This window comes from Panthera onca, chromosome A2 (genome assembly GCF_046562875.1).
Source record: "Panthera onca isolate mPanOnc1 chromosome A2, mPanOnc1 haplotype 2, whole genome shotgun sequence".
NCBI lineage: Eukaryota > Metazoa > Chordata > Mammalia > Carnivora > Felidae > Panthera > Panthera onca.
In genome coordinates this window covers 70,349,659-70,373,919 of record NC_138340.1, presented here as the reverse complement: position 1 = coordinate 70,373,919, position 24,261 = coordinate 70,349,659, and the positions used below count along the sequence as shown (strand labels likewise).

The following is a 24,261-nucleotide window of genomic DNA, read 5'->3' as shown; positions in this document are numbered from 1 at the left end:
TTCATGTCCTCAAAATGGGGTCCTGGATTTGACCCAGGATTTCGGAGGGGGTCTGGAAAAGGGTGTGTTACTGTCACTGGGTGCGGACATGGAGGTGGCGTGGGGGTGAGGCTGAAGAGGAGCGTCACAGAAGACATCCCAGCACGTTCTTCCCTGAGGAGGACCCCCAGGCCAGGGCAACCCACTGAGTGCCACCCTGTCCCCATTGTATGTACCCAGTGGAAAGGCAGGGAATGGCTCGTGGCACACTACTGACCAAGTCTACGTAAAAGAGAGTTCTGTCCTACTAGGCCCCAACTCCAATCCCTTCTGTAGGGATTGCTTTAGAAAGTAGAGAACCTAAGCTCCTGGGAAATGTTTGGCCATCCTTCCCTAGGTGGGGATGTGACCTTCTGGGACCCCAGAAAACAAGCACTGGTAAACACACATACACACACACACTCACGCACGTACGCACACCTGCAAGGACTGTGGGCTGGGATCGGAGGAGCAGCAGAATCAGAGGAGGTGAGAAGTTGAAGTCAATGTGGTTGGATAAACTTCCAACAGGTGATACCACTGCTCCAGTTTCACAGGTATCATCCTACATATGCCTGAGGACCTCCTGAGGAAGTACAGGCTAGAATGATCTCCATTGGGCAGGAAAGACACGGACCATCCCTGAGAAGCACAGTCGCGACTCTGGGACCAGAAAGAGGTAAGAAAGAAGAGTTCTGTCTCAACCCAGATAGGGCTCACAGCTCGGACCCTGGCTGCCCCCAGACCTTCCCAGGGGACTGTGGAGAGGGGTGCATTGGTGGAACTGTGTACCGATATGACATTTCATGGAGAATGGGGGTGAGCAGTCAGCAAAGAGAGGGCTATTTGCAAAGGTGTTATCCCAGGAGGGGACTCAGGAGGTGGATCCTAGGCAGTGACATCACTTTGCTCACAACAGGCCCCAGGAAAGCTTGGAACTCCCGTAACCTGGCACCCATGTTCTAGTAAGGTCTCATACCTGGCTCACTTGTCTACAGACACAGAGACTTTGGGATGTTCTCTTGTTGTTTTTCCGGGTACCGGGGCTCTGGATACCAGAAACCCCAGTGCTCAGGATTACTCAGATGTTGGAGAGGTTTCCCTAACCCACGCTGGCGATGCCTCAGGATGTTTTCCAGGAGGTCACATAAGGTAACACAGAGCTGCTTAAGGCAGGTCAGGACAAGCCAGGTCACAACTCTGAGCCTTCCCTGGGCACTCCCATCCCCTCATGTTCAGTTTCGGGGAAAGGGGGACATGGGGGCCGGTCCTCCCCGGGACCGGAGCAGGTTGGATGGCAGTGGACCACCTGGTGGACCCATCATGGCCACGCACATGTCATGCTGGGAAGGAGGGAAAAGGGATCTCTGAGGTGCCTCTAACCTGTAACAGGTTGAATCCAAGCCCTCAAGCCACCTTGCTTCTCCTCCGTGGGGGAGGTGAGTGCACACTGTGGTGCCATATCTGGAATGAATTCATATGGGTCTGAGGACAAGTGAAAGCAAGCAGACACGGCTTTGAGGATTCCTGCCTGCCTGCCTGCCTGCCTGCTGGGCACTGTCTTTACAGAGACACATGCCACAGATGGAGGAGAAGCTGAATGAGAGCCCCTGCTCTACTTCCCTAAAGGAAAGGGGAAGCCCCATGCCATCAGCAGGGGGCCGCGCTGACTCAGGGTGAGTGCAGGTACCAGGGAAACCCAAACCCCAGGGCCCAGAGGCAATGCAAAGAATCCCAGGGCCCAGAAAACACACTGCTGCTCCCCTGGTAGCTCTCGGAGACTCCTGGTCCCAGATGAACCTGGAACCCCATCTGCTCCCCAAACATGCCCTCAGGCCCAGCCCCTGCCACGGCCAGACAGAACATCACTCTCCATTTTTTGTAGGAATATCAGAAAAGAGGTGTGAGACCATTTCACGTCCCATTCAGTCTAGAATATATTGACATTGTTGTACACGTTTCCCAGACGAACGTTCCCAGGAGTCTCGGTTCGCCCGACCATCCTTCCACACCTTCTCCACATCTGACACACGTTCGTGAGGAGCAGGGAGAGTTTTACCCAGAAGACATGGGGCTCATTGTATTATGTCTAATGCTCTGCACTTTGGTTGCCAAGCAACACGCCCCTGGGGCCCCTCCAGATCAGAGGCAAGGGCCTTATCACCTAGACAACATTCTGGAAATGTGACCACTCACCTCACCCATTCATCCCTTCACAAATGTGGAATTGTGACAGGATTCCCTTCTCTTGCCATGTCACAGTGCTGCACTGAACGTCCTACATGTCCTATTATCCTGATCCAACCTCTGCCAGGTACTGTCCCTCTCTTCGGATCCCCATAGAATGGACTGTGCTGTTAGAAATCACAGGGACACTGCTATTAATGCAGGGAGGTGCTGTGCATACTCATCTAACAATCTGACCTGAGATTCTTTCTCCTTCATGTTTTTTTTTAAAAAAATATGAAATTTATTGCCAAATTGGTTTCCATACAACACTCAGTGCTCATCCCAACGCGTGCCCTCCTCAGTACCCATCACCCACGCTCCCCTCCCTCCCACAACCCATCAGCTCTCAGTTTGTTCTCAGTTTTTAGGAGTCTCTTATGCTTTGGCTCTCTCCCACTCTAAGCTCTTTTTTTTTTCTTCCCCTCCCCCATGGGTTCCTGTTAAGTTTCTCAGGATCCACAAAAGAGTGGACACATATGGTATCTGTCTTTCCTTGTATGGCTTATTTCACGTAGCATAACCCTCTCCAGTTCCATCCACGTTGCTACAAAGGGCCATATTTCATTCTTTCTCATTTCCATGCAGTACTCCATCATGTATATAAGCCACACTTTCTTTATCCATTTATCAGTTGATGGACATTTAGGCTCTTTCCATAATTTGGCTATTGTTGAGAGTGCTGCTATAAACATTGGGGTACAAGTGCCCCTCTGCATCAGCACTCCTGTATCCCTTGGGTAAATTCCTAGCAGTGCTACTGCTGGGTCATAGGGTAGGTCTATTTTTAATTTTTTGAGGAACCTCCACACTGTTTTCCAGAGTGGCTGCAGCAGTTTGCATTCCCACCAACAGTGCAAGAGGGTTCCCGTTTCTCCATATCCTCTCCAGCATCTATAGTCTCCTGATTTCTTCATTTTGGCCACTCTGACTGGCGTGACGTGATAGCTGAGTGTGGTTTTGATTTGTATTTCCCTGATGGGGAGTGACGTTGAGCACCTTTTCATGTGCCTGTTGGCCATCCGGATGTCTTCTTTAGAGAAGTGTCCATTCATGTTTTCTGCCCACTTCTTCAGTGGATTGTTTGTTTTTCAGGTGTGGAGTTTCGGGAGCTCTTTATAGATTTTGGATACTAGCCCTTTGTCCGATATGTCATTTGCAAATATCTTTTCCCAATCCATTGGTTGCCTTTGAGTTTTGTTGGTTGTTTCCTTTGCTGTGCAGAAGCTTTTTATCTTCATGAGGTCCCAATAGTTCATTTTTGCTTTTAATTCCCTTTCCTTTGGGGATATCTGATCAGAGATCCTAACGTGTTCAGCCATTTCCCACCTCAAGTTCTCGTGTGAATGCCAACATCCTTCTTCGGACTCTGGGCACCCAGGTCTCACTCTTGCCACAAGTCACTGACGGCTTGGAGGTTTGGTCTGCATTCTGGACCTCAACCCTCCTGACGTCCATGGTGCTGTGTCTGACTCTGTGTCCCTCCTGTGTTCTACCTCAGGGTACGAACATCTCACCCATGCCCGACAATGAGAACTGTGTGGAGTGGACCATCGAAGGAGGCTGGATGCTACTGGAGCAGCGAGTGGAGCACCTGGTACCTGCTTTCCTGGGTAGAGACCCCTGCTACCCCTTCACATTCTTGAGAACATACAGAGCTTTTGCTACCACCCAGCACGTCCTGGACGTACGGTTTATGAGGTGAGCACCCTGCCCTTCACAGCCCAGTGTGATTCAGCCCCTGAAAGCTCTGAGTCTCAGGAAAGTCACCAAACGTCCTGGAGTCTCACTTTGTTCCTCTGATCCCGGTGGAAAAACTCCAGGTCCTCAGTGGGGGCACTGAAGGGAAAGTCACCCTGGCTTGTGGAAAGCTCTGCTGGCACGGCTGCGTCTCTGCTGGGTCATCTTTGTCCTCTTCCCCATGATCAACTTTCTGCCTCATCCCTCACCGTCGCCAGGTGTTGAGTTGGGCTGTTTTCCCATTGGAAAAGGAGACTGGAGGCTTTATCTGTGTGTCTGAGTCCTGGCTCAAACCAGTCAAGGATGCCCAGGATGAGCAGGACGCCCAGACCCACACCAATATGTGTGATGGAGCTGACTGGGGCCCTATCATACTTCAAACACGCAGCAAGCCCCACTAGGTGCAGGCACTTCTGTAGGAGCTGACTGGGATCCAATGCACAGAGCAGACAGTACCCTCCCCTCCAGAGCTCCATTCTAGTCAGCAGTCAGTGACTCTGGATAGGACAAGACGTAGCATCCACAGGACAGCTCATATGATGTCCTTCTGGCCTCCTCCAGATACGGATACTTGCATTCAGAGGCTGAGGAGGATGGCGGACCCCGGGAGCAGGAGAAACTGTGAGTAGGCTGAGCTCATGCTGGAGGGCCTTCCTTCTCCAAGAGGGCAGTGCTGAGACTGCGTGGGAGGGGCTGCAGGACCCAGCATCGCACACGTCTGAGAGTCCTGTGAGAGGGCAAAGTTCTGAGGGCTTTCTCTTGGAAGCAAGGAAAGGGGTTCTGTCCTGTCTGGTAGAGGATGGGCTGTGGGCACAGGGAGACAGCAGAGGGCGACAGAGGACAGCATCAGCTCCTTAGAGAGTCCAACCCCATCCCTTCCCAACCACAGCCTTGCTTCCACTCCCATCAGGGGACCCAGAATAACGGTTTTGGGGAGCATCACGCTCACCACCTTGGGGAACATCCAAAGTGTGTGCTTAGCAAGGGTACAGGAGACACAGTGAGGGCTCAAGGAGCACATATCACCCACACGATGGGAGAACAGTGTCAGCAGGAGGACACCCACATGTGCACTGAGGGCATGAGGCAGCACAGAGGCACAGGTCGTCACGTTGAAGGCATCAGGAGGGTCCCAGCAAGCCCAGGTAAGAGACAGAGTCCCCTTGTCCCGTATTTGCGCAGATTTTCATGGAGCGCTAGGGTATGCAGTGAAGGCACTGACTCATCCTGACACCACCCCTCCACTCACGCACGGACTTGAATTCCAGTGGGAGGTAGGCAGTGGGACACAGCGAGGAGTCTGGCTGGCTTCCTCAAGAAGGACAGAAGACCACATCATTGGTTAAGGGGTTCCGGTCAAACAGAATCTTGACGGTCCCTCTTTAGTGACCAGGTCTCTCGTAGGCGGGACTGCCAAATCACAGGTGGACAACGTATAGGACCACCCTCTGGACATCCAGGAGCAGGAGGCATAGAGGCCAGGTCCCACAGGCCTGTCCTGAGACATCAGTGGGAGGAACACCCCATGGTGATTGTTCTGGCTACTTTTGTATCCCCAGGGCCATCTCCTCCATCCTGGGCACCTGGCTGGATCACTACCCCGAGGACTTTTTCCAGCCTCCAGACTTCACCAGCTTGAAGCTGCTGCGGGCGTATGTAGGGGTCCACATGCTGGGCTCTGACCTGCAGCGCCGCGCCCGCCTTCTCTACTCATGGCGGAAACACCGTGAGCCCAATGAGCCAGAGTCTCTGGGCGAGGAGGATTCTGGGTGGGAGATGTGGGCATGTGGAGGGGATGGGGTATGCCACAGAGAACATGTTTCCTAGACTGCAGGTGGGCCAGGCGTAGGGACTAGTCTCAGATCACTGTTCCATTAGTCTGCTGTCTGGGAGATTTCCTCCTGGTGGGTCCTTTGACTCAGATGACAATGCCTGCGGGAGAGGTTTCCTGCCATGGAATGGCAATCACGGTGATGACACTTTCTATTCTTGAAGCTTTGGCAGCAGCTCTAGAGCCACATCCACACGTCCCTCGGGAGCGAGCCCCCGCTATCTCTGTGGTGCCCACTGCAGCCTCGCAGCCCAGGCTGCCTGAAGCCACCAATTCTCCTGGAGCTCAGCGCGTACGAGAATCGGAGACCCTCACTACAGCGTCCCCACCAGGGCAGGAGGTACTCCCAGCTCTGGCTGACAGACAGGAGCTGGAAGAGCCACCTGCCCCTTTGGTGGCCCCAGAGCATGAGCAGCCCTCAGCCCCAGCCGGCGGGGTCACGGAAGGGCTGGAGCAACCACCTGCTGCAGCTGAGCAACCAGCCTCAGCTCCCCAACAGCGGCTCATGTCGGCCGCAGCCCCAAAGGATGAATTCCCTGACCTTGTCATGGCATTCGTTGTCATTTTAGTAGTGGGTATAGAGGTATTTACTGTCCTTATGTATTATTGGTTTATACATAAAACATTAAGTTCCAAACAATTTACTCTGATCTTTTGAAATTACAACTTCAAGTGTCAATATGTACATTCACAGGATTTTACACCCGTGACCACTATGTACTCCTAGAACATTTCCATCACAGAGACACGTGGACTACTAATCAATCACCCACGGCTCATTCCCTCACCCCAGTCTCTGCAACCAGCGATCTTGGTTTCTGCTGCTTTAGCTCCTCTGGGACTTCCATGTGTGTGCAAACACACAACATGGCCTGTTGTGTCTGGCTACATGACAGGAGACTGATTAATAATTGCTTAAATATTCAATGGCACTAATATTTTTTATGACAGAGGAATAGTCCTCAAAGAACAAAGATTAGGTGAAGTCCCCACTTGAAATATCTTCATTATCTGGCATGGGGACCCTCTGAGGTTTGACACAAGAGCAGAAGCCAGAAGAGAAATGTCTGGACCAGAGCGAATACCTGGAAAATCTTTCATTTTCCTGGACTGGCCATGGTGATATTGGTCTAACGTGCATATTATAAAAATACCCAAATGAAACCGTCAATATGCCATTTATGCTAATCTATTAGGCAATAAAGTATAAAGTTCTCAGGGTTTCCTACAGGTGACATGTATTCAGTAAAATGAAGATTTAAAGAATGAGGACAGGCACCAAGGTGGCTCAGTGGGCGAGTTTCCAAGTCGAATTTGGCTCAGGTCATGATCTCATGGTTCTTGAGATCAAGTCCCAAGTCAGGCTCTGCAATGACAGCTTGAAGCCCTGGTCAGGATTCCCTTTCTTGCTCTTTCCAAAAAAATAAATAGGAAACAACAAATATATACGGAAAAAAAAGTATATTCTTTGAAGACATAATGGCCCCCAACTCATGGTGTCATCTTCACAGTCCTTTGGCTTTGAGTGCAGCAGGTGTCTGTGTTTGTGTTCACGAGTGGTGTGACAGGTTGGGCATCCATCTAGGACTATGGTCTTGTACTATGGCATGTCCCCACAGTGGACAGGCACAGTCCTGTCCCCTTCTGCATTCTCAGGGGTCACACATCATCCTTTACTCTACGTCTCCAGAAGCTGAATGACTGGGCCAATTCCAATATTTTGTCTGTCATCACTGTACACAAGGGTACATGTGTACCGAAACTCTCCCTTTCTGTAGGCGTGTACACCTAGCACAACTCTGGGGACATAATTTATAGGCATTTTTCGGGCGCTGCCTCCAGTTTCCAATATCTATAGACTCTTTATTCCGTTGGGGTCTTATGTGAAAAGCAGGGACCCCTGGGACTGATGGATCCCTGAAGAATCAGGGGGACAAGCCAGCACTGTGGCAATCAGGGTACCTAGCGGTGACCCATGGGGCAGGAAAGAAACCACACTCCCTCATTCTGACCTCCTGCACAGCATCCCTGCCCCATGCCCTGGAACACACTCATCCAGGTCCCATCCCATGACAAACCCCAGCTGCCTGTGCACCTCCTGTTCCATAGCTCTGCTTCTCAGTAGAGCAGCCAGTCCCTGTATTCAGGCCGGTGGAGGATGCAGGCTTGGCCACTGCTGTCTGCTTGCTGGCCCTCCTCCCAGGTTGGGTCGCTTACTCTCAGGAAAGTACCTCTACGTGCAGATCAGGTCAATGAGTTAAAGACCATAACTTGAATGTGTTCATCCTGATGACTGAGTGGCAACAGCAAGAACCACTTGAACTTCGGCAAGGAAGAGAGTCCTTTACACAGCACATCAGGAGCTCAAGGAGACTGCAGGATGGAGACTCAGTCAGGCTTTGATACCGAGTCAAGCCCCTCCACCCTTCAGGCTCCTCCAGCAATGGCGCCCGGCCCTGCCAGCCTCATCTTTGGGGAGCAGTGTCCCTGCCATGAGCAGCCACACAGCACCCACTGGTGACCACAAGACACACAGGAATACTGCAGGGCTCCCTGATCTCCCAGCAAAGAAAGTGCCATTCCAACCGACACATCCTTAGAGGATTCCAGGCAGATCAGACACAACTCTGTAAAATCCAATGTTTTTGAGGTGCCTTTCAGGAAGTCTATGAAAAATATAGGTCTCTTCCCAACTGCAGTATTCTGAGATGAATTCACTGAGCGGTGGAGTCAGGCACTGGGTTCCAGGACAGAAAAAAGAGACAAGGTGGCTACCTCCTAAGATGCACAGGGCATATTGTGGGATTGTGTTGGGAAGCATATATTTATGTCACAGCTCTCTGGTTCTGGTTTAAAGAAAAAATATATCCAAACAAACCTTATTTGTGGACTTGTTGGATTATATCACCCACAAAACATTTCAGAAAATTTGCACACTCTCACTCCATATGTCTGCTTACTCTCATCTAAATTCGATCACATCATCCTATGTTCCCAGGTACTTTTTCACTTATTGGGGGTGCATGATACGCTCTAGAGAGACCAAAGTGACTCGACAACATTACTGGTAGACCTAATAAATGATTTCAGTCATGTTAAGATATGTATGTCGATGTACATAATGTGCTTCATTTCTATACATGATCACGAAGTATCAGAGAGAGAAATTAAGAAAATAATTTTAAATCACTCCAAAAGAAGAAAATACTTAAGAGTAAATTAAGCCTACAGGTACCTGGGTGGCATACTCATTGAAGCATCTGACTTTGGCTCAGGTCATGATCTCATGATTTGTGTTCTGAGCCTTGTGTTGGGCTCTGTGCTGACAACTCAGAGTCTGGAGCCTGCTTCAGATTCTGTGTCTCCCTTTCTCTCAGCTCATCCCCACTCATACGCTCCCCCCCACCCCCCGTCTCTCTATCTCTCTGAATGTGTGTGTATGTGTGTGTGTTTCCATGTATCTCTCTCTGTCAAGAATAAACATAGAAATGTTAAAAAAGAAAAAAATGAATTTAACCAAGAGGGAGAGAGACGTCTTTACTGAAAACCAGAAATCAGTGGAGAAAGAATTTGGACAGAAATAAGCGGAAAGACTTTCTATGCTAGTGGATCCCAAGAATTAAGATTGTCAAAATGTCCACGCTACTTAAAGCCATCTACACATTCCCTAGGTGCAATCCTTATCAAAGTTGAAGCACGTTACCACAAATAGAATTATCCTTCAATGTGGACAGAACCACACAAGGCTCTGAATACCAAAGTCATTTTGAGAAGGAAGAACACAGCTGGAAGCATCATGCTTTCTGATTTGAAACAAGATCTCAAAGCTACAATAACCCAAAGCAGTACACTATTGGGGTAAAAGCAAACACACAAGTCATTGGAACAGAACTGAAGGCCCAGGGAGAAACTCACACATATGTAACCAATTAATTCACAACAAAAGAACCAAGAACATAACCTGAGGCAAAGGCAGTCTCCTCAATAGGTGGTGCCCAGAATCACTGGGCACAGGAAAACAACAGGCACAGAAACACAACTTGACACCTATTTAGCATCACACACAGAAACGAAGTTAAAATGTATTACAGACTTGAGACCTGAAACCACAAAGACCTGGATAAGACCTTGGACAGAAGGTGTGGGAAATCGCACAACGATGTCCTGAGGTGGGAGATTATAGGGAACGCTTTGCCGAGCAGATCACTGCTCTCTGGCCTCCCTGCAAACAGCCAGCAGCAGCTCACTTACCTAGTTGGTGTGTATCTGGGGGGCAGGCGAGACTTGGCTGATCTAGTGCATGTGTATCTAGGGGTTGGGTTCTGCATGGGCTCACCAAGTCCTTGGACCGTGTTGTCGCGTGGAATATTTTATCCTGTCTTGATGTGGTTTGCACCATGTCTTCAATACTTTCTTTGTAGCATGTGGCCTGCTGGCGTGTTGCACATCGTTTGTAGGCTTAATGACTACGGGAGCCTGCGAGCAGCTCGCGGAGACGTCCCTTAAACTCCCTCTCACCTCTCTTGACTTGCATGGAGTCTGAAGCAATCCTTTCTGCTCTCCTTGGCTTTGCTGGGCAAAGCCAAATGCCAAACCCAAGAGAATGTTTAGTCTCAGTCTTGACTTGAGTTTTGGGATTTGACACCAGAAGCCAAAGCTACAAAGGAAACCTAAACAAGTGGGACTACATGAAACTAAAAAAACCAGTTCTGCACAGCAACAATATCTTCCACAGAATGGAAAGGCAACATAGTGAATGGGAGAAAATACTTGCAAACTACATACATGGTCAAGGGTTAAAACACAAAAGATACCAAGAACTCCTACAGCGCCACAATGCAAAACCAAAGAGCAATGATGGACCTGGCAGAGTCCTGAAGAGGCATTCTTCCAATGAAGACATACAGATGGCCACCACATACATGAAGAGAAGTTCCATGTCACTCCACATTAGGGAAATGAAAGTCCAAAGCCAAAGAGATATCACCTGAAACCTGTCTGAACGGTCTTATCAAAAAGACAAGAAAACACAAGTGTCGGGTACAATGTGGAAGAAAGCGAATCATTGGGCCCTGTTGGTGGCATTGGAACTTGGTGCAGAGGCAGTCGCAAACAATGTAAAGTTTCCTCACACAATTCAGAGGAGAACATCCATATCATCCAGCAATTTCCCTCAAGTACTCCCCAGGTACTACTCAGAACACATGAAATCACTAACTCCCCAAAATACCTTCACACCTGTTATTATGCCACAGTGTTTATAATAGCCTGGAGGGCGTTATGCTAAGTGAAAGAACTCACACAGAGAAAAACACATACAGAATGCTCGCACATATATGGGGAATCTGAAACAAAAACTAAGGAAACAAAAACCAAAAATCCTCAAAACAGAATGAAACAAGCCCATCAATACATAAAGATGATTGCAAAGGTGGGGGGCAGGAAGGAGGGAAATAGGGTAAAGGTCAAGAGACATCACCGAATAAAAAAAGACCATGTCACCAGGGAAAGGGAGAGTAAAGGTGACTCAATATCTCAAATTCTAGCTTCCTCTATTTCAGAGACCTTAGTTCAGTCCATTCCATTCACTAGACCTACGTGAATAGTAACGAAGTATCAGGTCTTGGCAGTTTTTGCAAGATGAGTTCTTTACTTAGGATTTCGTATCCAAAAGGACAGAGTCCTTAGATTACTACGTAACTTAGATTTTCCATTATTTTTATGATTTCTTGAAGTACCATTATGTCACAAAAAACTCCTTAGATCTAAGTGGACACTTTCATTACTCTAAACATATGTACATACCACTAAAACAGTACTATAAAGGTAAGGTACATTGTCCATCACACAAAAGTGATTTTTTTCCCCGTGTTGTAGCACGTGTTTGGTGACGAAAAGGTTTCAGGTATGTAGCTCATGTACCAAATTCCATGGAAGGGTTACGCAGAATATAGTAATCATGGTAATCAAGAAAATAATGATTTTCAAGATAATCATAATATCCTTAATTGCTGATAGAGACAACTCACCCCCAGGGACAAACAGATGATTAGTAGCTGCAGCTGCTGAAAGTGACCTACACCACACCGTCTTACTGAAAACATAAAGTACCAGTCAGATTGATATGTAAGTTTGGGAAAGCCTCAGTTCTCAGACTTTTGCTTTCGGTGAGGTCACGGTGCTGCCTTCAGGAAGTTTTCATCCTTTGTAACAGGATTGGAACACTCTACTGAAATGTGAATTTCCTATGCAACAAAACAGTGTCTTTGGAAAGAACTGGGAGCCTGCCGTGGTCCAGACTAAATACAGGACATGGCACCGCAGACACTTACACACATGCACAAACACAAACCCCAACAACCTGACAGAGGTGGAACCCATGCAATGAAAGAGCGTTTGCTCAAGACCTCATTTCCAAAGGAAGCTGAGAGAGGAGCACTGCCTGCTCAAGTACACATGCACTGGTTTCTAGGGAACCGGTGGTCTCAGAGACTCTTCTGCCTCGAGCTACCTGGGGAGTCCCGGAGGAGATGTAATTCTTAAGGTCAGAAACTCTTGAAACACGGAACGAATTCAAGACAGGAGGTGCTCTTCGGAAACATGAAGCACCACGCCCCACGGATATGAAGAACAAAACCCACAAGTCGTCCTGGAACAAGGAGCTTTCCCATCCACCTTCCTTGAGAGAGTGCGAAGAAGACGTTCCCACTCAACATTTCCCAAAAAGATGACTTTGAACTATCCGAAACACCCAGTTCTCTTCAGCATACATCTCCAAGTAGGAAGGTGTCTGGACCACCCTCTAAAAGAAAGAAGCGCCACTTATTCCTGGCCCATTTGCTCAGAGTGCATTGATTGAACGCAAATTGCCTTCAGAAATGAAGAACTCAACAGGTAGTTACACTACCCCTACTTCAGATTCCACACCCCAGAGTCAAATTGACTTCCAAGATACTTGGAGTATCATTTGGCCTTTAGCCAAAAGCAGGGTGGGGTTTCCCTCCCCCCCCCCCCCATCAGAGGGTGCAACTTTGCCACCAGGGGCGGGGCAGGGCGGGGAAGGGCAGTGGGTGTGGAAGAGGAGGGAGGAGGCCTGTGTTCACCTGCTGCTTCCATATCAATTGCTTCAACAAGTGCCCTGGCTGGCCTCCAGCAACTCAGGCCCACCACCCTGACTCTCCCTGGAATGTTTCTCTGGAATCTCAGGTCCCTTGTGCTTCATTTTCACAGGCAGGAATGTTTCGTCCTGCTCATGACTGCGACGTCCCTGGCCCTGCCTTGACATTTTCCCACAACCGCAGGTCCACGCTTTCCTTCATTCGTTCGTTAGTTCGTTCTTTCGTTCGTTCCTTCCCACCTCCACCCTCCAGCCACCAACCCAGTCAGACCTCCAAGGGCACTCAGGGCGCTCCCCCCCACTCCGACCTGCGCCATCCCCACCACTGGAGCCTAACCCCCTACTTGATCTGGGGCCCTCCTCCTCCAGGGAACCAGGGTCCAACCCAGAAAGCTCACTCCTGAGTCCTCCAGACTGCAGCTGCAAAGGAGCCCAGGAAGAAGCCTGGAGCAAGGGGGGGGGGGGGGTGGTCATGGAAGGGGAAGACAGAGAGGGGCAGGGGGGAAGGCCACGTGGGACCTTGTCACTAGGATCTCTACCTTGGCAGCACCGCGACTGAGGCAGGTCCTGGAGGGAGGCTGAGGGTCTCAGCTCCTCCACCTTTAGGCTTCTCCCAGATGGTCTTTCGGGGGCCCCGGGGGGGGGGGGCATCGAATTGCGCTCTGCCCCTGCCAGTGCTGGCACTCCACCAGCGCAGCCAAAGACCGAGTTGCCCGGGGAGCGCGTCCCGCTGGCTCCAGGAACAGCAGGAGCAGCAGGGCTGGAGGCTCATGGCTCCCAATCTTCTCCACGCGGGCCCTCCAGCGCTCCCGCGAGCGCTCCTGCGAGCACTACCGCTACCCCTACCGCCAATGCCATGGCTACTGGGTCGCAGGCGCCAGGCAGCAGCATGTCCCCGGTCGGGGGCTGAGGTGGGCGTTAGCCCCTGGCTGGCCCAGACACTTGGGGGCTTGGGGCGGCAGGCGCTCCCGCAGACCTACTTGGGTCCAGGATCCAAGCCCCCCATCCCCCCACCCCCACCCCGCAGGGGGCACAGCGCTGGGCGCCAGGGTCTGCAACACCACATTTAGCAGGAAGCTGAAACAACGTGGGGGAGTAGGAACATGTTTTTCTGAGATATGTTTCAAGAAACACCACCTGAGGGAACCAGAGACCCTAGAGGTTCCAGGTCAATTTCAATATTAAGTCATTTTAAGAGCAAAAGTAATCAACAGAAAATACAATTCATTTGTTTGACTACTTTAAAATGCACTCTAGAGGTTACCACACATCCCTGCATCCAGGAAGGAAAAGGGCACAATGTTGATGGTAAGGGATGAGAGAGGCTGGGTTCAGGGTGAGGAGGTGGGCTTGGGCCCCACTTCAAGGTACTCCACCCTAGGACTTCTTTCCCAAGAGGGAGGTGACAGGTGTTGTTTTGTTCAGAACTGAGGGAAAGAGCCTCTCAGGAAGTGGGGCTGTGAATAAGGGATTCAAATGTGGGACAGGTTTGTGGGGACAGAGGAATTCAAAGTGTGGGCTTATAGGCAGGCTCCATTCACACATGGGAACAGGTATAATACAAGCAATTCTCCAGTTTTCATGTTTGTGGGCCTCATTGTGTGATTCCCAGGGAAGGTATCCTTTAACAGTGATCAAGGTCAAAATAACCCTGCAAAACCTCAAAGCATGGGCTCTATTACTCCCGTGAGGACATACTGTACATCTGATAGGTTTTTTAAAATGACAAAAAAGGTTCATTCCAATCATAAAAATAAGAAAAACAAAAAAACTCCCTGTTCCCATATGTCTAAATTCATATAGCCTTCCATATACTAAAATCTTAAGATTAAGTCTGTAACTTTCTGCAATGTCTTTCTTCATGAGTATTCCTTACCCTTTACACATATGTATGCATATTTATATACCCTTACACCAGGTGATCCTTCAGTGGAGCAGAGGTTTTTTGTGAAAATTGTGTATCCCGAGCAGCTCTTCTAACTGGAGCTCAGATAAAACCCATTTTCTTTTCATTGTTTTCCCCAATTTGTTCATTTAGTGTCGACATTTCTTGGCATAGTGGGCAGGATATCACAGAAACTTGCCTGAGAACAAGCACCTGGAGGTCCTTGGGAACTCAGCGCTTGGTACCAGCACAGGCTCTTTGTGCCCCCTCTGACTTCTCAGCATCTGAAAGTGTATCCATGAGTTCTGCTGACATCTGGAACTCCCCAGTTTCGGTTGGTGGGCCTGACTTTTATTCCAGGTGTTAAGTGTTACTGTTAATGTTCTCTAGGTGGGAATACCATAGAGGTGTTGACCTGGATGGGTTTGTTGTTTGAATTTGACTTCATAGTGATTGCAATTTTCTGGCTAGAATTATGAGAGACTAAGGCATTCCTCTCCAATAAAAGAGAAGGACTTGTTTCTTCCAGCTGAATGTCACCTTTTGGTGGCTGAAAGCCTAGTGCAAATGTCTGAGGATATTCCTTGAGATGTGTATCAGTCCTAGAGGAACTTCCTATTCCATAATGTAATTAGTGATTGGCTCATCCAGAGACGCACACGCCCGGATTGATCTTCCAGTGCTCTGAGCCCCCTCAACGGTTTGAGCCCTCTCTGGGAAAACCTGACACCCATGAGAGTCTATTGTGGCTATTTGTAAGAGACACTCACAGGCAGCACCCTCCCAACCCACTATACTTACCATTTTTTATTTTGTTCAAGCTTTATTCTAAAACTGAAACTAAATGAATGGGGAATTGTGCTTTCAAAGCCAAACGGCTTCTGGAAAAGCAACCACCACCCACAGGAATTCCACAGGATATAGATACAATGTATATGGAACCTCTCTTTGGAAGTGCTTACTTAACTGGGAAAACTAACCAAGAATAACTTGGGTCACAGATGACTCAGACGTGCTCCTGTTGACATGTGGAAATGAGTTTTCTTCTACACAGAGTTAGAGAAACCCAGCTCTAACACTAAGCAACCAGAGACTAGGAAGCCATGTAGTTCTGTCAGTGAAACCCCTGACTTCCTGAGAGGAGCCAATGCTCACAGAAGCAGACTGGGCTTCACTTGCTGTGCTGATGGCTGCAGCATTTGGCATCTTTGGACAAAACTGGTCGTATTCTAGTCGGAAACTGGAAAATAGCTAATTCATACGTCCCTAAATTGACATGCTATCTTGCCATTTGATTTGCTTTAATAACGGGGAGATCATTGGAAGTTGGATCTTTAATGTTCACTCCACAAATATCAGTGAAACAAAGGCTAGATTTTGTTTGCATCTGGATTGTGTATATGTGCCCATATGTGTTACAACTGTGACTGAAATTTTTTCTACCTCTGGATAGCATTCCAAAAAATAGTTTATAGATGAGCTCTACTTAATTGGCTTAAAATCAAGCAGTTGTGGAGGAAGACTGTGCTTTCTAAAACTCAGAAAAATAAAAACTAAACAAAGTGTTTTTCAAGTTCACCCGATCTGGGATGAAATCACCTACATTCAGGCTTTGTTGTGACTCCATCATAAAGATGCCTGGTGGGGAGGATTTCAATTTATGGTCCAGAAAGATAAGGATGGGTGAAAATCTACGACACGGGACACCCTTGCCAATCGTCAGAATAATGAGAAAAAGAAGAAGGAAGGCAGGCCAACACTGGAAATACTCCATCCACCTCCTCAAGCACGAGCACCAGCTGTCCAACCCATTTCCTGCTCCTCTGCCTCCACCAGAGGGCTCAAAACCAAGTAGAGAAAAAGACATGTTTTGCAGGAGGAAGAGACAGGAGTCAGTGACAGCGGAATGTTAGTCCAAACTTTGAACCTGCTTCTGGCCTTGCTGGTGGCATCCCTACCAGCACCCCTCTGCCCCCGCCTTCCCCTCCTCTAGTTCCTGCACGACCGGCAAGGCTTCCACTGTCACAGTGGACTCCATCCTCCGCATTTCTGCCACTATCAGATCTTGCTTCTCCTCCCCTCACTGTTGAGGAGCAAAAGTACCCCACCCAGGCTGTTGGGTCGCAGCCTTATGAGCTTCAGAGTGGAGCATCTACCAAAGCAACATGAAAAGGCTCCAGGCCTGCTTTGGGGTTAAATTGCCCACTTGAGATTTCCCCATGGGAGCCCCAGGTAAAATTGCCAGTGTGGAACAAAGTGATTAACTTTCAGGGGGTGCAGGTGCCACATATTCCATACTAAACATTGTTCTTTCAAGGAACAGAGATACGTCTTCCTGAGTTATCAGTGTCAAATGTGATATAGATAATCCACTTTTATTCTACCTGAATTTATTAAATTCATGTTGTAATAATTGCTCTCTGTCAGCAAGGATTCCTGAAAGTGCTGACTGATTTTGCCTATTTTATGAAGTATTCGTTGGTTTCATAAAGTTTTGTAAATTGAGTTAAAGTCACTAGATGTCTAAGTCTTTTCCAAAGAAGCTAAAACGCTAAACCATTCATTGCTAAACGGAGGTTTATCATTTGTTGGCTTCTTATTATAGAGATGTAAAGGTAAATATGGGTGTATTGGAAACATGTTTCATTCATTATGAAAGAGTTGTACTATGAAAGAACATGTTCTAAAAATTACAAAATATTCATGAATTTGCTAACCTAAAGAATTCTCCTGTGGTAATTCACAACTGGTTACTACTTAGTTTTCATCAGATAAATGGAATCGAAACTACTGAATATTGTAAGGAACAATCTTTTCTTTTTTATTTTTGTTTATTTATTTTTGAGAGAGAGAATGAGAGAGAGAGAGAGAGAGAGAGAATCCCAAGCAGGCTCTGTACTGTCAGTGCAGAGCCTGACCTGGGGCCTAAACTCACAAATCATGAGGTCATGACCTGAGCCAAAACCAAGCGTTGGATGCTTATTGAACTGAGGCACCAGGGCACCCTGAAGGAAAGAATCTTGTATGTAAGAAATTAGGAGACATGTATAAAAGGAATGAGAAGTGAGAATACATTTTTCTGGAAAGAAAAGAATGTAATTTTGCCAGGAAACAAGACAGATTATTTGGAAAGGTAAAAACTTAGGACCAAATCTCAATGAAAGAGAAAGTTGTAGAAGCATGTGAAGGCAAATTTTCGAAAAAAATTATGTATGGACAGGACTGGCCGACCTGACTTCAAGCTGTATTACACAGCTGTAGGTCATCAAGACAGTATGGTCCTGGCATAAAAACAGGCACATAGATCAGTGGAACAGAATACAAAACCCAGAAGTGGATCCACAACTCTATGGTCTTCTAATCTTCAACAAAGCAGGGAAGAATGGCCAATGGGAAAAGGACCATCCCTTCAACAAATGGTGTTGGGAAAACTGGACAGCAACATGCAGAAGAAGGCAACTGGACTACTTCCTTACAGTGTACCCAAAAAGAAATCCAGACTGGATGCAAGACCTAAATGTGAGACAGGAAACCATCAAAATCCTAGAGGAGAACACAGGCAGCAAAATCTTTGACTTTGGCCATAGCAACTTCTTACCACACACATCACTATAAGCAAGGGAAACAAAGCCAAAAATGAACTATTGGGAATTCCTCGAGATAAAACATAAAACACCACCACCACCACCACCAAAACAACAACAACAACAGACAAAAACAAAACAAAAATTTCTGTGCAGTGAAGGAAACCATCAACAAAAGTAAAAGACAGCCTATGGAATGGGAGAAGATATTTGGAAATGGCATATCCAATAAAGGTTATTATCCAGAATACATAAAGAAGTTATACAACTCGATGCCCCCAAAACAAAGAATCCAGTTAACAAATGGGTAGAAGAGGCATGCTGGGTAGCACAGTTCTGTGTCCAACTCTTGATTTCAGCTCAGGGCATGATCTCATGGTTTTGTGGGATCGAGCCCCTCATCCGGTTCTGTGCTGACATCATGGAGCTTGCTTAGGATTCTCTCTCTCCCTTGTTCTCTGTCTCTCCTCTATGTGTGTGCGCGTGCACACACACACACACACACACTCTGTCTCTCTGTCTCACAATAAATTAATACATCTTTTACAAATGAAATAGGAAGAAGATATGAATAGACATTTTTGCAAAGAAGACAGCCAGATGGCTAAAAGACACATGAAATGATGCTCAACATCCCTCATCATCAGGGAAATACCAATCAAAACCATGATGAGATCCCACCTCACCCCTGTCAGAATGGTTAACATTAACAACCCAAGAAACAATAGGTATTGGTGAGGATTCAGGGAAAGGGGAAGCGTCTTGTATTGATGGTGGGAATGCAAACTGGTGCAACCACTCTGGAAAACTGTATGGAGGTGCCTGAAAAAGTTGAAAATAGAACGACCCTATGATCTGGCAATTACACTCCTAGTTAGTTACCCAAGCAAGCAGCAGAGGCCCAGCCTGCATCCTCCCCTGACCTGAAAACAGGGAATGGCTGCTCTACTTAGAAGCTGAGCTATGGAACAGGAGGTGCACAAGGGTCTGGGATGTGTCACGGGATGGGGTCTGGATGAGTGTGTTCCAGGACATGGGGCAGGGGTGCTGTGCAGGAGGTCAGAATGAGGGGAGTGTGGGCTCTTCCCTGCCCCCTGGGTCACTCCCAAGTACCCCGATGACCTCAGTGCTGGCTTGTCCTCTGAAGTCCTCAGGTATCCACTCAGTCCCAGGGGTCGCTCCCTTCCCAAAGAAGGCCCTAACGTCTTAAAGAGTCTGTAGATATTAGGAACTTCAGGCTACACCTGAAAAATGTGTACAAATTATGTCCCCAAAATTGTGCTAGGTGTGCCATTCTAAAGAAATAGAGATTAATGGTACACATGTACCCTTCGGTACAAGTATGAGAGTCAAAATATTGGAATTGGCCCAATTATTCAACTTGTAGAGACACAGAGTAAATGATGATGTGTGACCACTGAGGATGCAGAAGGGGACAGGACTTGAGCCTGTCCATTATGGGGACATCAGGTACTAAAGAGCATACTCATGAAACCCTCCCCGCCCAACCTGTCACACAACTGATACACACACACACACACACACACACACACACACAATTTGCTGCACTCAAAGTAAAAGGACTGGAAGGAGGGACCCCATGTCTAATGGCAAATATTTCTTGACAAGGGTATATCATTTTATTCATATGTATTTGTATTTATTTTTTTTCTAGTTCTTAATTTTCAGAGACAGAGAGAGAGAGAGAGAGAGAGAGAGAGAGAGAGAGAGAGAGAAAATCCTGAGGAGGGCTTCGTGCTGTCATTGTAGAGCCTGACTTGGGGCTTGATCCCATGAACCATGAGATCATGACCTGAGACAAAATCAAGTCAAGACACTCAACCAATTGTGCCACCTTGGCGCCTGTCCTTATTATTCAGATTTTTATTTTATTTAAGAAATAACATCCGTATAAAACCTATATCAGTAGTAAATGAGAAGATTTCATATTTGAATTTGATATTTGTTTAATATGCACCTTAGACTAATTTAAAGATGGCCTCACCAGGAAAATGAAAGGTCTTCAAGGTATCACTCTGCTCCAGACATTTCTCTTGTGGCTTTTAGCTATCAAGTCAAACTTCTAAATGGGATCCCTATCCCAGATAATGAAGATATTTCAAGTAGGAGGCTTCCATAATCTTTGTTCTTTGGGGAATATTCCTCTGTCCTAAAAATATTAGTTTGATTGAATATTTAACCAATTATTAATCACTCTCATGTTATGTAGCCAGACACAATAAGCCATGGTGTGTGATTGCACACACCTGAAAACCCCAGAGGAGCTAAAGCAGCAGAAACCGAGGTCAGTGGTTGCAGAGACCGGGGTGAGGGTTGAGCCATGGCTGATGGGTAGTATACATGTGTCTGTGATGGAAATATTCTAGGAGAACATAGTGGTCATGGTTGTATAATTCTGTGAATATACGTAATGGCACTTCAATGTGTACTTTCAAAAGATCAGAGTAAAATTATTTTGAAGTTAATTTATGTTTTACTTATAAAACAATACATAAGGACAGTAAATAGCTCTATACAAACCACAAAAATTACAAAGAACGAAATGAGAGGGTCAGGGAATTCACTGTTTGGGGCTGCTGCTGACATGAGCCGCTGTTGGGGAGCTGAGGCTGGTTGCTCAGCTGCAGCAGGTGGTTGCTCCAGCCCTTCCGTGACCCCGCCGGCTGGGGCTTAGGGCTGCTCATGCTCTGGGGCCACCAAAGGGGCAGGTGGCTCTTCCAGCTCCTGTCTGTCAGCCAGAGCTGGGAGTACCTCCTGCCCTGGTGGGGACGCTGTAGTGAGGGTCTCCGATTCTCGTACGCGCTGAGCTCCAGGAGAACTGGTGGCTTCAGGCAGCCTGGGCTGCGAGGCTGCAGTGGGCACCACAGGGATAGCGGGGGCTCGCTCCCGAGGGACGTGTGGATGTGGCTCTAGAGCTGCTGCCAAAGCTTCAAGAATACAAAGTGTCATCACCGTGATTGCCATTCCATGGCAGGAAACCTCTCCCGCAGACATTGTCATCTGAGTCAAAGAACCCACCAGGAGGAAATCTCCCAGACGGCAGGCTAATGGAACAGTGATCTGAGACTAGTCCCTACGCCTGGCCCACCTGCAGTCTCAGTAAACATGCTCTCTGTGGCATATCCCGTCCCCTCCACACGCCCACATCTCCCACCCAGAGTCCTCCTCACCCAGAGACTCTGGCTTATTGGGCTCACACTTTCTCCGCCATGAGTAGAGAAGGCGGGCGCGGCGCTGCAGCTCAGAGCCCGGCATGTGGACCCCTACATATTCCTGCAGTGCCTTCAGGCTGATGAAATCTGGGGGCTGGAAAAAGTACCCTGGGTAGTAGTCCAGCCAGGTGCCCAGGATGGAGAAGATGGCCCTGGGAATACAAAAGTAGCCAGAACAATCAGGACGGGGTGTTCCTCCCACACTGATGTCTCAGGACAGGCCTGTGGGACCTGGCCTCTATGCCTCCTGCTCCTGGATGTCCAGAGACTGTTCCTACACCTTGCCCACCTGTGATTTAGGAGTCCTGCTTGAGATAGTTTAGTCACTGAAGAGGGACTGGCCAAAGTCTTTTTGACTGGGACCCCTTAAACAATGATGTGGCAAAGTCTGTCCATCTTGGGGAAGCCAGCCAGACTCCTCGCTGTGTCCCGCTGCCTACCTCCCACCAGAATTCAAGTCCGTGCGAGAGTGGAGGGGTGGTGTCGGGGTGAGTCGGTGCCTTCACTGCATACCCTAGCGCTCCATGAAAATCTGCACAAATACAGGACAAGGGGACTCTGTCTCTTACCTGGGCTTGCTGGGACCCTCCTGATGCCTTCAACGTGACGACCTGTGCCTCTGTGCTGCCTCATGCCCTCAGTGCACATGTGGGTGTCCTCCCGCTGACACTGTTCTCCCATCGTGTGGGTGATATGTGCTCCTTGAGCCCTCACTGTGTCTCCTGTACCCTTGCTAAGCACACACTGTGGATGTTCCCCAAGGTGGTGAGCGTGATGCTCCCCAAAACCGTTATTCTGGGTCCCCTGATGGGGGTGGAAGCAAGGCTGTGAGTGGGAAGGGATGGGGTTGGACTCTCTAAGGGGCTGACGCGGTCCTCTGGCGCCCTCTGCTGTCTCCTTGTGCCCACAGCCCATCCTCTACCAGAGAGGACAGAACCCCTTTCCTTGCTTCCAAGAGAAAGCCCTCAGAACTTTGCCCTCTCACAGGACTCTCAGACGTGTGCGATGCTGGGTCCTGCAGCCCCTCCCACGCAGTCTCAGCACTGCCCTCTTGGAGAAGGAAGGCCCTCCAGCATGAGCTCAGCCTACTCACAGTTTCTCCTGCTCCCGGGGTCCGCCATCCTCCTCAGCCTCAGAATGGAAGCATCCATATCTGGAGGATGCCGGAAGGATATCATATCAGGTGCCCTGTGGATGCTACGTCTTGTCCTATCCAGAGTCACTGACTGCTGGCTAGAATGGAGCTCTGGAGGGGAGGGTACTGTCGGCTCTGTGCATTGGATCCCAGTCAGCTCCTACAGAAGTGCCTGCACCTAGTGGGGCTTCCTGCGTGTTTGAAGAATGATAGGGCCCCAATCAGCTCCATCACACATATTGGTGTGGGTCTGGGCGTCCTGCTCATCCTGGGCATCCTTGACTGGTTTGAGCCAGGACTCAGACACACGGATAGAGCCTCCAATCTCCTTTTCCAATGGGAAAACAGCCCAACTCAACACCTGGCGACGGTGAGGGAGGAGGCAGAAAGTTGATCATGGGGAAGAGGACAAAGATGACCCAGCAGAGACGCAGCCCTGCCAGCAGACCTTTCCACAGGCCAGGGTGACTTTCCCTTCAGTGCCCCTACTGAGAACCTGGAGTTTTTCCACCGGGATCAGAGGAACAAAGTGAGACTCCAGGACGTTTGGTGACTTTCCTGAGACTCAGAGCTTTCAGGGGCTGAATCACACTGGGCTGTGAAGGGCAGGGTGCTCACCTCATAAACAACACTTCCAGGACCTGCTGGGTGGTAGTAAAAGTTGGGTACGTGCCCAAGAAGGTGGAGACATACGTGGGGTCTCTCCCCAAGAAGGCGGGCACGAGGTGCTCCACTCGCTGCTTCAGCAGGCCTGCATCGATGGTCCACCCCACACAGTTCTCATTCTCATTCCCGGGTGTGACCTTTGTACCCTGAGGTAGAACACAGGAAGGACATAGAATCAGACACAGCACTATGGCCAACAGAAGGGTTGGAGTCCAGAATGCAGACCAAATCCCCAGACCCCAGTGACTTGTGGCAAGCCTGAGACCTGGGTGCCCAGAGTAGGAAAAAGGATCCTGGCATTCACACGAGAATTTGAGGTGGGAAATGACTGAACACATTAGGATCTCAGGTCAGATTGTTAGATGAGTATGGACAGCAGCTCCCTGCATTAACAGCAGTGTCCCTGTGATTTCTAACAGCACAGTCCATTCTGGGGATCCGAAGACAGGGACTTTACCTGGCAGAGGTTGGATCAGGATGATAGGACATGTAGGATGTTCAGTGCAGCACTGTGACATGGCAAGAAAAGGGAATCCTGTCACAATCCCACATTTGTGAAGGGCTGAATGGGTGAGGACGTGAGTGGTCTCATTTCCAGAACGTTGTCTAGGTGGTAAGGCCCTTGCTCCTGATCTGGAGGGGTCCCAGGGGCGTGTTCCTTGGCAACCAAAGTGCAGAACAGCAGACATAATGCCATGAGCCCCATATCCCTGTGGCTAAAAATCCCCCTGCTCATCGTGATCATGTGCCAGACTTGGAGAAGGTGTGGAAGGATGGTCAGGCCAACAGGGACACCTGGGAAGAGGAGTTTGGAAAATATGCAAAC

General features: G+C 48.5%; 2 protein-coding genes across 4 annotated transcripts in view; one reads left to right on the top strand and one right to left on the bottom strand.

Annotated features, from left to right (window-relative positions):
• LOC132675795 (ral guanine nucleotide dissociation stimulator-like) overlaps positions 1–24,261 on the bottom strand; it is an 87,673-nt gene that overhangs the window by 57,862 nt on the left and 5,550 nt on the right. Inside the window, exons 2-3 of the mRNA XM_081790573.1 lie at positions 23,388–23,581; positions 22,728–22,787 (exon numbers count right to left, since the gene is read on the bottom strand). Of these exons, the coding sequence (XP_081646699.1) occupies positions 22,728–22,787; positions 23,388–23,581 (254 nt within the window). The remainder of the gene's footprint in view (positions 1–22,727; positions 22,788–23,387; positions 23,582–24,261) is intronic.
• LOC144615658 (ral guanine nucleotide dissociation stimulator-like) lies at positions 2,088–7,031 on the top strand. Of its 3 annotated transcripts, XM_081795016.1 has the most exons (5): positions 2,088–2,332; positions 3,746–3,945; positions 4,546–4,605; positions 5,544–5,710; positions 5,980–7,031. In XM_081795016.1, the coding sequence occupies exons 2-5, from the start codon at positions 3,764–3,766 to the stop codon at positions 6,471–6,473; spliced, it is 903 nt and encodes a 300-aa protein (XP_081651142.1). In that variant the 5' UTR covers positions 2,088–2,332; positions 3,746–3,763; the 3' UTR covers positions 6,474–7,031. The 3 variants fall into 3 exon arrangements, with proteins under 3 accessions (XP_081651142.1, XP_081651140.1, XP_078298718.2); XM_081795014.1 differs by lacking the exon at positions 2,088–2,332 and having other exon boundaries at positions 3,250–3,945; XM_078442592.2 differs by lacking the exons at positions 2,088–2,332; positions 4,546–4,605 and having other exon boundaries at positions 3,263–3,945.